The sequence below is a fragment of the Morone saxatilis genome, unplaced genomic scaffold (assembly GCF_004916995.1).
Source record: "Morone saxatilis isolate NCDOM2014 unplaced genomic scaffold, NCSU_SB_2.0 Contig14, whole genome shotgun sequence".
NCBI classification, from domain to species: domain Eukaryota; kingdom Metazoa; phylum Chordata; class Actinopteri; family Moronidae; genus Morone; species Morone saxatilis.
Genome location: NW_023339696.1, coordinates 13085163 through 13097223, shown reverse-complemented (window position 1 = coordinate 13097223; position 12061 = coordinate 13085163). Strand labels below are relative to the sequence as shown.

Genomic DNA, 12061 nt, shown 5'->3' with positions numbered 1-12061 from the left:
CTACATCTCTTCATGACGGGTGCACAATGACGGGTGTTTAATGATGGAAAACAAAGGAATAATGTTTGTATCTTTCTTATCTTATCTTATTACTTGACTCTTACATGGTTAAGTAAGAAGAACAGTTGCTTTGACTTTGAGGCGCTGGATTTCAGCTTCCTCCTCTTTGTCTTTTGATTTTAGAAGAAATAAGCCTGCTTAAGTCCACTGAGATTTCGCTGCTGCTGCTGCTGCTGCTTTGATAGTTTTTTCTCCAAATGTGCTTTGAACGTGAGAGCAGCTTCGTGCTGGAGTAAACCTGTCTTATCACATGGGCAGAGTGACAGCATACAGAAGAGAAACAACTTCTTATAGATCAGTAGCGACTATTATTTACGTCAATCACTCTGCTAAGGGGGAGGCAAACTAAGAGGATAGATGACACCCATAACCACAGCAACCACACGTACCTACCGTTAGTGCACCACACCTATGAACCTGCACACTGTTTCCTTTGTCTTTCATTATGCAAAGGGGAACAGAGCTGCACTGACAGGTAGATGGCACCAGCACAGGAAAAGGAAAAAAAAAAAGATAAGACAAAGACATTTTGACAACCTGCAGCTTTTGAACAGAGCAGCACCCAATGACTGCTAAGATAGCTGGTTTAAAAACACAATATAATAACAATATAAATAAAACACAACAAAATTTAAAAGCGCTGCGACATATGTCACAAGGCTCTAAAATATACAAATCATCCTCAGATGCACTCCAAGACGCCACCAATGTAACAGTTCTTGTTGCATAAGTCTAGTCTACATTATTAATAAAATAGAGGTAAAAAAAAAAAACCCAAAGTGAGAGTCAAGTCTTGACAGCGGATGGATTACTTCTATCCTCTCCCCTTCTCAGACTTCAATTATGCTGAACAGTCACGGTGCTCAGGGACAGAAGAGATGATACGACTTATACTTACTCATTCAGATCCACAAGCCGCTGATTTGACTAAGGAGGTGTCAGGGACTGCGAGAGTGTTATTTGAATGTGCTGGGAGCTTCAGCACATCCCTTCTCTTATGCCTCACACTTTAGCACATAATTACATAATCGTTGACTGATTCTTCGGCTGAATTGCAAACAGGGAAAAGCACCGACAAGGGAAGGGAACATTGCAAATATTTGATAATGCTTCTTGGGAGCAAACACGGTGTATGAGCCATCCTGAAGTCCCTACTGGACCCTGCATATGTCTAATGTGTAAAATACAAACAAGAGGCACATTTTTTAGATAAAGGTAAGGGAATCATTAGTAAGAATGACTCAAGTACAGAGTCAGAGCGCAAAATAACACTCTCAACGCTGTTTTCCTACGGAGATTCGATTATAACTTTTTTCAAAATCCCTTATATGTGACTCATTCAAAGTGATGAGGGGTACCAGCCCTCCCCTCTTTTTAACAGAGCATCAGTTGAAAGCAATGAGGCCATTGCTGGCAGTTTCTATTTTGAGATGCATTAAGCTCCCAGAAAAAAAAAAAAACTAAAACTGCTAAATAATTGAGACGAAGCCTCTATCTTAGCCCAAAGTGAGCCATCAGCTAGCTCATCACGGCCTCACATCATCACTGAAGTTCCTGTAAAGATGGTTTTTTTATGAGACGGCATTTATGAGAAACTGTGTCATCTAAAGAGCCCATGCACCTCCGACTAGATGGTATAAATAAATCCGTTGGTATCTTGTTAATTCCCACGAGAGCAGCAACTTTTTCTATTTTTCACTGCATTCATTCCACTGTGTAAATATGGGGTTTCAACAGTGTCCAGCATGCTGTCATAGCTGCAGTGTGATGCTTAATAATTCATCATACAGATCCCTTTATATATATATATATATCCCTTTTGGCTGTAAATACTACAGAGGCCACCTGTTTTTAAGCTGGCTTCTAAAAAAGCCAACTGGCTACTTCCTTTTTTCTGTGTGTGCATTATAATAAAATAAACATGGTGATAAGTCCATTTATGACTTCACATAATGTGTACAGTACAGTACAGTACAGTCATGCTGTCTCCCACCAATCAGTCAGACTGGCAGCAGTATAAAAAAAATCTATGCTCAGTAAATCATCTGTCATTTCTGTATTCTTGGCACAGCAGAGCACGAACACTGTAACACACACCAATGCTAAAAAAAACAAAACAAAACAGACACTCGCCTCAAATCTGTCCACGAAAAATGCCACAAACAGTGAATGTAAAAGTGGGGATGAAGACAAACCGTAATTGTCCCCCTCCATCCTGGTGGTCCTGATGCTGCTGCAGGCGTCACTACCCGGGGATGTCTCACGCCAAACGCCCGCAGCAATCCGGATACCTTGTTCCTCTTCTTTCCGGTCTCCTGTTTGGCGCTGCCTTTCGCTCACCTCCCAGGTTTTTTATTAGCTTTGACGGCAGGCTCTCTAAAAATATGCCAGCTCACTCTTAAGGCAGTACTCTTCAGCTTGTTGTTGTTTGTAGCTTTAAATAAAAAAGAAAGAAAAAAGAGCATGAGTGTGTGCCGATGTTGGCTCGCGGCTCAGAGAGCGAGCAGCCGGTGCACATGCTGGCCCCGCCCATCCCAGATGTGATGTCACGCTGTAACTTATTTAGGTAACAACTTTGCTGAACGCTGGTATGATTCATTTACCGTGTAGAGTACAGACCTGGCTCTGAATGCCTGTAAGCATGCATACGTGTTATCATTTTAACACATACTTTGATGTTAATGGTGGGGGGAAACTTATTTTACAAACTAAATCCTTGTTTTGATACGGATATAACCCTAGACCATTCATATTTACCCTCAAACTCCACATTGGGAAAAAAAAAAATTCAAAAAGGGCGGACACTTTGGTATTTAAACCTGGAATAACTGTTTTGTTTTTGACCACTAGCAAATTTTGGTTAAGCATTCACCGTCTCCTAGCTGTTTTTAATCTACACAAACGCCTTAAGAAATGTTGACCAACTAGTCAGTTGCTAGCTAACTGTGTCCGCCGTTTGGTGTGGAGCAGGGTTTAGCATTCAGTTTCTATTTAGAGCTTTTTAGCTGAAAATGACACCATGAGAGAGTGAACCCGAAAAGTTACATTGCTTTAAAGCTCCGCAAAGCCAGCTGCAAACTCATTACTGAGCAACCCCTTTCACATTGGTATTTGATACATTATATTTATCAATTATAACAGCTTTAAAGTTTCAGTATCAATCATCCCTCACACCTCTGGCTAATCAGTTACGTCACATGAGGTGTTTGGCCTCAGCCTCCAAATGGGAAAAATGCATATGACGTCACACAAAGGGGCGTGGTCAGAAATGTAGAAAGCCTTAACGTTTCAACCCAGACAGCCATGGAAGAATAAATGTAAATGTATAACAATACATTTACTCGCTTCTAATCTCTAGAAACAGACGCTAGCCAATGGGTTCTTTGATTGCTTCCCCTCAATTCACAGTAATAGCGAATGTGCTTTAGTTGATCATCCTCGTTGGATTTTGTTGCTGAATTGCTATAAAATTTTAAATGACCTCCTTTCTACATCGCTTCAACTGCTATCATAACTACATATCTAATTACATTTATTCATTTAAAAAAAAAAAAAAACATTCAAAGCAGAAAAATACACAATCGGCTCACAAAAGTCACAACTTTATTGCACCTTTATAGTTAACTATAGTGTGGTAAGAGACGCTTTCATTATGAAAGGTCTCTTCCCTGGTCAGAAAAGGTGGTGCGAAATATAGAACCATCAATGCAAACATGTGGACCGTCCATTCACACTGGTAAATGTCCCTCTGTGTCAGTTTGAGAGTCACACCCTACGTCGAATTCACAGCCGACAAACATCCTATAGAAATTAGGCTGCCGTAGCCTCTCTTGTACTGTACACACTACAGTGACATAGGGAAGGTCTTGCATGAAAACAGGTAACTCTCTTATACACAAATGAACTAACACATTTGCAGAGTAATTCTCAAGTTAACATCCACCAACTGATCCAAGTATTAGTAGCACATTAAAGATCTGTGTCTTTTCTTCTTTAAATTATATATTTATAACATTAAATCCTATACTTTTTTTTATAGCCAATTCAAGGCAACATCTCTAGAATGAAAAGAAATGCATGGGCAAATCTTTACAGCGTTGGAGGGAAACAGGTAGCACAAGATGGACTGTACAGTCTTCTACATTGGCAAAGCATTTTTGTTATAACGTTAGTTTCTCTACGCATCTGTGCCCGGGTTGGTGCATGATGATCCCATGGTTTCCACACCTGAAATACTTTGTATAAAACAGTTTTTACAGGATGTACAGGATGCAAAATGGTGGTCCAGGGAGAGGGACTACTCTGTGAAACAAGGGGCGTCTTATCAGAGACGAGGATGGGGTAACAGGATGCCTGGGTTCCTGAGTCTTAGCCCAGTTTCTAGGTGACCAGCATGACAGTCAGAAAATTGCATAGAGATATAAGATACAAGGGGAAAAGAAATTATTAGCATGTGGCAGTCCCATTCTAACACAGTGCCTGAAGTATAAAATGTAACCCTTTTATTTCAGTACATTGGTAAAGAACAGTTTGTGACGAGGTTTGTTAAAGAGAATGGAAAAAAGTCAAATCTCCAGACTGAGAGCTTCTGATTGCTGGACTGATGAGATGAGCTACAACGTTAAATAGCTGCACAGTAGAAAACAACTGCTCCCGTCTGAGGTCCTCCAACAACCCCAACTTCTACTCTGCAAACGCATATTGCACTATGAGCTGTTGGGGAAACGATAACGTCCAGGTAAGCGTACAGATATGATGAAACTTACAGCGTCCGATGTGTTTGTCAATGTCAAGACTTCTAGAGTTAAACTGTTCATACGAATCAGCAGAGCATCCTTTTGTGGTGTAAAATGCATTATTTTATCATACATTAAATCTGAAATAATCAGAATTTAAAGGAACAGAAAAGGGTACATAACCAAGAGAGCAGAACTAAAAACAAAATTCATTTTTGTAAATTTTTAAACCACTTCTGACATGCATATTAAAAAAAAAAAAAAAAGTGGCAATTTTAAACCCTCATTTTACCAACAATATGCAGGCAAAATTTGGTCCTTAAAAACAAGCCACATGGCACAGACACTGCAGCAAAATAAAATGACAGCGGATAAAGTTATAAAATAAGAAAATTATACAGAAATCTAAAATAATACATGTTTTATGAATAAACAATTTTGGATCTTTATAATTTGGTATAGAATAGTTTCAAGAAAAGGGTAAAAGAGAAAGGTCACTTTTTTTAATGTCCAACTTACTGAGCCCTTATGTCTGCAAAAGTATGCTCTGAGATTGTGTATAGTTTTCCAAGTGTTGCAGGTATACTTTCTCATTTTAACATACCCTTCTCAAATATGGCAAACTGTTTTTAATTTCATAGTAGCCTGATTTTTGAGGGGACAAACGAGGCTCCAAGGATGCCAACATAGGGTTTCCGGTAAATACTGCATGCATAGAGAAGTTTGAGCCACTTACTGTGGTATTTGGATTAAAAGGGATATGACTGAGTAAAAACCCACTGGCCAATGTTACTGAAGCCTGACGACAACATTTCATGTTTGTTTAAAATTTAGATTTAAGGGGCTGTCAGTCAGACTGTCAATGTAGTCCGTGTTGCTTTTGGCTCATGTCTAATTCAGGGATTTGGGTCTTAAACTTAAAAAGACAGATTAAAAAAAAAAAAAAAAAAAGAAAATAGTGAGAAAAGGTACAGAAGTTTGGTATACAGTATTGTCTCGATTTCCAGTCAGCATGACCTCAACAGCAGTCTGGACTCTCAGCGACGGACTCCAAAAACTCTCTTCCCACCGGGTGTTACAGACCACTTGTTCCGCCTGTCCTGGATCTTCTGAAAGATGTTGCTGCCACTTCTCCACTTCTCTCTTTTATAGTTTTTCACTTTCTTCACCTGTTCAATCATACAAAAAACAGGTGTACAAGTTGAAATGGGCATCGACTTTAACAGGAAAAACTGATTTTAAATTTGATGATTATACTTTGTGTTTTCCCTCACCTTTCCACTGTCAAAGTCTTCATCCCACTCATCAATAACAGTGTCACACTTGGCATGGCGGACATCTTCAATAGCGTCTCTACTAATAGCAGAGACCTCTCCATCCCAACTGAGGACTGGATAAGACAAACAAAAGCATGTAAAAACATGTTTTGCTACAAATGAACAAATCAAAAGTATCGCCATACAAAAGATTCAGATTCACAGAGCTCCAAAGCGTCTCACCATTCGCTCCGTAGGCCTTGTCAGTGGCGTTTTTGAGCAGCTCTTCTACCACCCCACTTGTCTTTTTCCCATCCCAGGCGACGGGAGCAGCACAGGTTGGGGTGTCTCCTGATGCGTCTCCATCAGCCGCTGGCGCCTGGCTGCGTTTGTAGCCGTCCTTCACTTGACTGTCCCACACCACCACAGTGGCTGGATTTGGGAACAAAAAATAAATCAGCAAAAAGCAGTGATTAAATTTGGCATTCTCAAAATGTAATGAGTCACGCTCTCTGAGTACAACTGTGAAATGACTGGTCACTCAAATGAAAGGCTGAGCGGCTGTAGTGGTGCAGTGATTTTCAACAAATTACTGTAAATCAGAACAGAGCTGTATTGTATGTTTTGTGTTGGCATGAAAACAGGATTGCACATTTCTCACTGCAGTTGTCATAGTATGAATGCATGTGCGAGTCCATGCTCACATACCTCCGCCTTGTTTACTTATTTTGCCGTTCTCTGTGGCGTTCTTTTTTGAAGGGGGCTCCACTGGTTCAGGCTCGTCGTTCGCTTCAGGTCCGTCTGAGCATCGCCTGCTTTCCTCCCACAGTCTCACCTCTTCTTTTAGCCTCTTCTTCTTCCTCTTTAATTTCTTTTTCAAGGGTATCAAATCTCCTGTATCGTTAACGACTGCGGCCTTTGTCTCAGAAGTGCTGTTGGGTGAAACGTAAGTGCAGCTAGGTTTTAATGTTGTGCTAAGTGCAAACAAGAGGCAAAATATTTGTATTTGGCAGATAAAGCCAAGCAAACAGCCCCTGCTTTTTCCAGATATGACCTCAAATCTTTACAAAGTTGAGCAAATTCAATATTTTTAGAAAAAGATGCATGATGTCAAGTGCTTTGTACACAACAGCAATAAATAGAAATAGGAAAAGTACAGCAATAAGATAGAAAGTTGGTATGTAGCACACCAGCTGCATTGTGGGAGTTTCTAGAAGTGCCTGACAGTTAGACATAAGCACAGTTCAATGATACAGCCAACTACTGAGAAACAACAAAAAAAAACTGAATCATTAACTGTAACCCACGTTTCTGATGCAGAGCACGCTGAAGTGGTCTCCTGCAGAGCCTCCGCCAGTTGCATCTTCTTCTTCTTCTTCTTTTTCATCTTCTTCAGCTTTACAGAGTCCCTTCTCGTTTCTTTCTGACTGGACTCACACAGCGTTGGGGTTGTAGTAGCTAACAGAGGCTTCTGTTTTGACTGTTCTGTGTCTGGACAGGATGTGAGACTCCATATGCCACCCTGACACCAATCCTCCTCCTGGTTCGATGTGTCCAGATGAGACGGGACGCACTCCCTCTCCTTCACGTTCTCGCCATCCTCCTTCTCCCTCTTTCGCTTTTTCTTCTTCTTCTTCTGCTGCCTCTTCTCACTAGCCGATTCCACAGGCTCTTCCGGCGTCGCTGCGACTGGCTCTGCGTCGCCCTCCACCTCAGAATGCCGCCGCTTCTTTTTCTTCTTCTTCTTCTTTTGGTTGACCTTTTGAGCCAGGTGGCTGTCGAGGTCTGGTTCTTGGGCCAAGGAGCTGAGGTTGTTGGAAGACTTGGGGCTTTTCAGACTTGCACTGTGAAGCCCGTTGGTTTTGAGAGAAAGGCTGGCGTTTGGTTTTTGCAGTGTGGACAGATGGGACTGTTTCTCAGGGCTCTGCTGTTTGAAGGATCCACTTGAGTGGGCAAAAGGCTGTGATGACTGGACTTTAGGTGAATGGAATGGACCAGCTCTGGGAAGAGAACGAGACAGAGAACATCTGGATTTACTCTGCCATTTTATATTTCTAGCGCATTTCCTGTGTGATGTGTGGTTCAGAGTTCATACCTGTGAGTGTGAGTAGGTGAGGCAAAGGTGAGGGGGTTAAGTTGATTTTGATGCGTGGGGTCTCTGGACAGCTGGCGTGGCAAAGGGGGCAGAGCATCAATGCTGCTCGGACTCCGGCTGCGAGCCTGCAGTTATCGACATAAATAAAAACTTGGTGGTCTAAAGAAAATAGCCATGAATGTGACAAAAATAAGGAAGAGGAAGATTTTAAAAAAGGGATGGCAGGAAAAGATGGAGGGAGGAAAACAAAGAGGAAAGGGTATGGCAGAGAAGAATTAGAAATGGTTAGAAAAAAAGGACAAACTAAAGGAAAAGAAGACAAACTCTAAACAAGTGCTACCATGTGGTTGATTAGACAGGCACACTGGAGAAATAACACATTACATGTAGCAGACAATAAACTAGAAAAGGAGAGTTTACTTGCCTTAACAAAAATAGTTATTGAAATCAATGGTCATATTTGGGATAGCAGTGTGGAGTGAGGCAACAGGAAACCAAGGTATCATGAACTTTCACTAAGACAGGAGGTGGTGCTGCTGCTGTGGATGGGAATGAAGTTCACCTTCTTGGCTGACAGGGCCAGTTTCTTTGCAGGTGGAGGCGACATGGTGCCGGTGGCTTCAGATGTGATGTTGTTCAGGGCCGGGGGTTTTATTTTCGCCGTCTTCTGCTCCTCCGTGCTCTGAGAACGCTCCACGCTCTTGGCTGGAGACGCCAGGCCATTGGAGCCTTTCCGTGGGGTGGAGGGAGTCTCTCCTGCTGGCGCACTTTTGGTACCCACGGAGTCCTGGGCCAAAAAAACAAAAGGCAAATCATAGGCTGTGGTTACACTTCTCTGCATCCACACTCATTAAAATCAACAATAAACATATGTTATAAAGTCTGCATACTTAAAGTTCTGACCACCACACACTATTTATTCATACTTTTCCATATATACAGTATTTATTGTGTACTTAGTAGTCAGTGTTTTATATTCAAGGTGGCTACAGGATGCTTTTCCACAATATTTACATTTGCATTAGAATTCAAACAATTCATCCATTCATCAGTTAATAGATAAAACGTTTCTCCAGAGAAAAATGAAACATTTCCCAGCTTGTGAGAGAATATCCCTCTTTACTTTGTTTTATGGTTACTGCAGACTAAGTATCATTGTGATTTGGAACATTTTCAAATTGCGATTACAGCTGACTAATGCTAATATGGAATAATAATCACTGAAATTTTAATTTTAAATGACATTTTCAGATGATGAAAACAGCCATGATCCTGCCTTTGAAGTAAGATTTGTGCTTGTCTGTGCATTTTCAGAGCAAATATTACCTTCGAGTCAGTGGTGTCGGCAGAGGAAGAGTCAGACAAAGACTTAATTGAGGTAGACGCTGCCATGCCTCTGCCCTCGCCACCTTGCTTTTTATCCCCCTCCGTCCTGCTGACCCCGTTGTTGGAAGGTGTCGGAGTGCTGCTGCGGGACTGCGCTTGGCTCTGCGGGGAGGGCTTCTTCAGCTTCTTGAAAGGTTCCTCGATAACCGTGGGCCCACCTGGCAGCTTCGGTGGGCCATTGGAGGATGACATCCAGTTGGTAAGTCTGGGCTGTGGCTGAGAGCTCACACCGTTTCTGGAAATGGGCAGACCCAAACCACCGTCCATGGACTGGATCTTGCGCAGTTGTGCAGGCTCAAGTTTCTGGAAAGAGGAGTAGAATATTTAGAATGTGTTTTAAATTAAAAAAAAAAAAAAACTTGGCTCGCTCTTTCAGCCCACGTGTCCACCAGAAGGGCTGGCTGTGATCTTGTCTCATACCTTTGTGACCTGCGGGGAGGAGAGAGGTCCGTTCAGGTTGGCCCTCTTTATCTGTTCAGACGACACACTGTTCTTCCCAGGATGCAACATCCCCTGCTTGGTGGTCTGGCCATCTGCATTCTTCTTGGTTTCAGGGATCCTTTAACATACAAATAAGGACACCGGCTTATTTAATCCCATATCCAGGGAGGAACAGAAAGCACTATTTGTGGTTTCATAGAGCACCCCCACAGTGTCTTACCTCAGGTAGAAAAGCACATAAGCCTGCTGGTTCAAGACCACTTTGATGTTACTAGAGTGCACCATTGAATCATTCATTTGGTACCATTGTCCGTTGCTTGCCTAAGAAGAAACAAGAAAGAGATGTTAAAAAAAAAAGAGACACAAATACAGCTGAATATTAAAAATGTAATCTCTCATTGTATTTCATTAACTGGATTAACCCAAAACAGATTATTATATCTATAAACAGTTGATTTTTTTCAAGAAATATACCATGTTTTGTTATATCCTGATATTGTAATGAAATGAATGATACAATTACATATAACAGAAGATTGTATTTGTACACTCTCCTTCAATTATCTTTAGAGCCAAAGTTATGCAACTGATGTCATACAATATAAGAAATAAATACTAATGTTACAAGTAAATGTTATTTCTCTGATAGGCAGTGTAGCTTTTTAAATAGCAGTTACAAACAGTAAAAGATACAAAACTACTCATGTTTCGGACATAAGCAATTACATTTTATAGCTTGTCACCATTTCTATTCATTATTCTATATTTGTTGTGCCATTGCTGTAATATTAATCTGTCAGATGTGGTGGAAGGACATTTTAAGTAACTTTTGTTGTTTTACTTTGAGTTATAAAAGGAGCTTTTATTCTTCCCTTTGTTTTTATTTTATTTTATTAAAGTTTCTGTGCTTGGAAATACGGTATCTCTTCTCAAGGTGTTTATACTTAGATTAGAGAAAAATAAATAGAAAGGTGTATCTGTTCATCTTACCTTGACATAGCAGTAGTAGTGGCCAGCGTGACAACTGTAGCCAGAATGCACCAGAACAGCATAGAGGCCATACATAACAGGATCGCCTGAGCTCTGAGACATGTAGGGTCGGATGTTCAGAAATTCTGGGTAACCGACATCCTGAAAAAGAAAAGAAAAAGACGGGAGAGAAATATGAGATCACTCAGAAATGAGACAGCTCTTTCAAAAGCAGCGAACAGTGTGAGGATTCTTTATTAACCTTTGTTATTTTTCCTCCACTGAAGTTGGCGAACCTCTTCAGTGAAAGGGTCAGTACATTAGATGTTCGATGGACTGTGAATCGCTTGGTCGCTGGAACTTTCTTTTTGCACCTGGCAGGGAAAAAAGAAAGTCATGACACTTCGTCCAAAACGGATCGCTAATGTGAATAAAAGTAACTGAAATAAAATACATATATATTCTCAATCCCTGCAGATTCACTTAAAATATGTTTTCAGACAAGATGAATGGCACTTACTTGGCACACATGTAGGCATTCTCTCCACTTAGTACATCTGGTTTAACAAACAGCTCCAGGGCTCGCACGATGTTTGCTGCTTGCTGACAGACAAAAACAGAAATACTTTGTAACAAAAAAAAACTACATACTACATACTTAATATTTCCACAGAAATAAATGTTATATTAACGTACCCGAATCTCCACAGCGATGTCCAGGTAAGGATCATACGTGTCTGACACACTTTTACAAATAGAGCATTTCACTGAAAAGACAAGATAAAAAAGAAATGTGACAATCTGTTCATGTAACAGGTGATTACAGTAATATTTCACACAAGCCTCAGCTCCACTTCCTGTAAACAGAAGACAAACCACAGCTACGCCTCTCAAACATTAAGGGGAAAAACCTTTACATTCAACACTCAGATCTGACACTCACTACTGGACCAAAACAACCGAATGAAAAAATCCTACAATTTTACAAGCTGCTGCCTAATCTGAAATTGCTGAATTTCGTAATTAAATGTATCATTTAACTATGAGGGAATTTGGTTAATTCTAGAAAATAAATCTTATTTGGATAAATGATTTAAAATGAAAAAATAAATAAATAA

General features: G+C 40.7%; 1 protein-coding gene across 1 annotated transcript in view; it reads right to left on the bottom strand.

The window, feature by feature from the left end:
- Nucleotides 1-3641: 3641 nt before the first annotated feature.
- The window catches only part of usp36 (ubiquitin specific peptidase 36), a 17085-nt gene continuing 8665 nt past the window's right edge, over nt 3642-12061 (bottom strand). The window contains exons 7-20 of the mRNA XM_035655554.1: nt 11640-11710; nt 11464-11546; nt 11206-11317; nt 10965-11105; nt 10195-10295; nt 9954-10092; nt 9474-9836; nt 8710-8934; nt 8148-8272; nt 7360-8052; nt 6761-6984; nt 6296-6484; nt 6071-6186; nt 3642-5965 (exon numbers count right to left, since the gene is read on the bottom strand). Coding sequence (XP_035511447.1) covers nt 5834-5965; nt 6071-6186; nt 6296-6484; nt 6761-6984; nt 7360-8052; nt 8148-8272; nt 8710-8934; nt 9474-9836; nt 9954-10092; nt 10195-10295; nt 10965-11105; nt 11206-11317; nt 11464-11546; nt 11640-11710 — 2714 coding nt within the window. The 3' untranslated portion in view covers nt 3642-5833. The remainder of the gene's footprint in view (nt 5966-6070; nt 6187-6295; nt 6485-6760; nt 6985-7359; nt 8053-8147; nt 8273-8709; nt 8935-9473; nt 9837-9953; nt 10093-10194; nt 10296-10964; nt 11106-11205; nt 11318-11463; nt 11547-11639; nt 11711-12061) is intronic.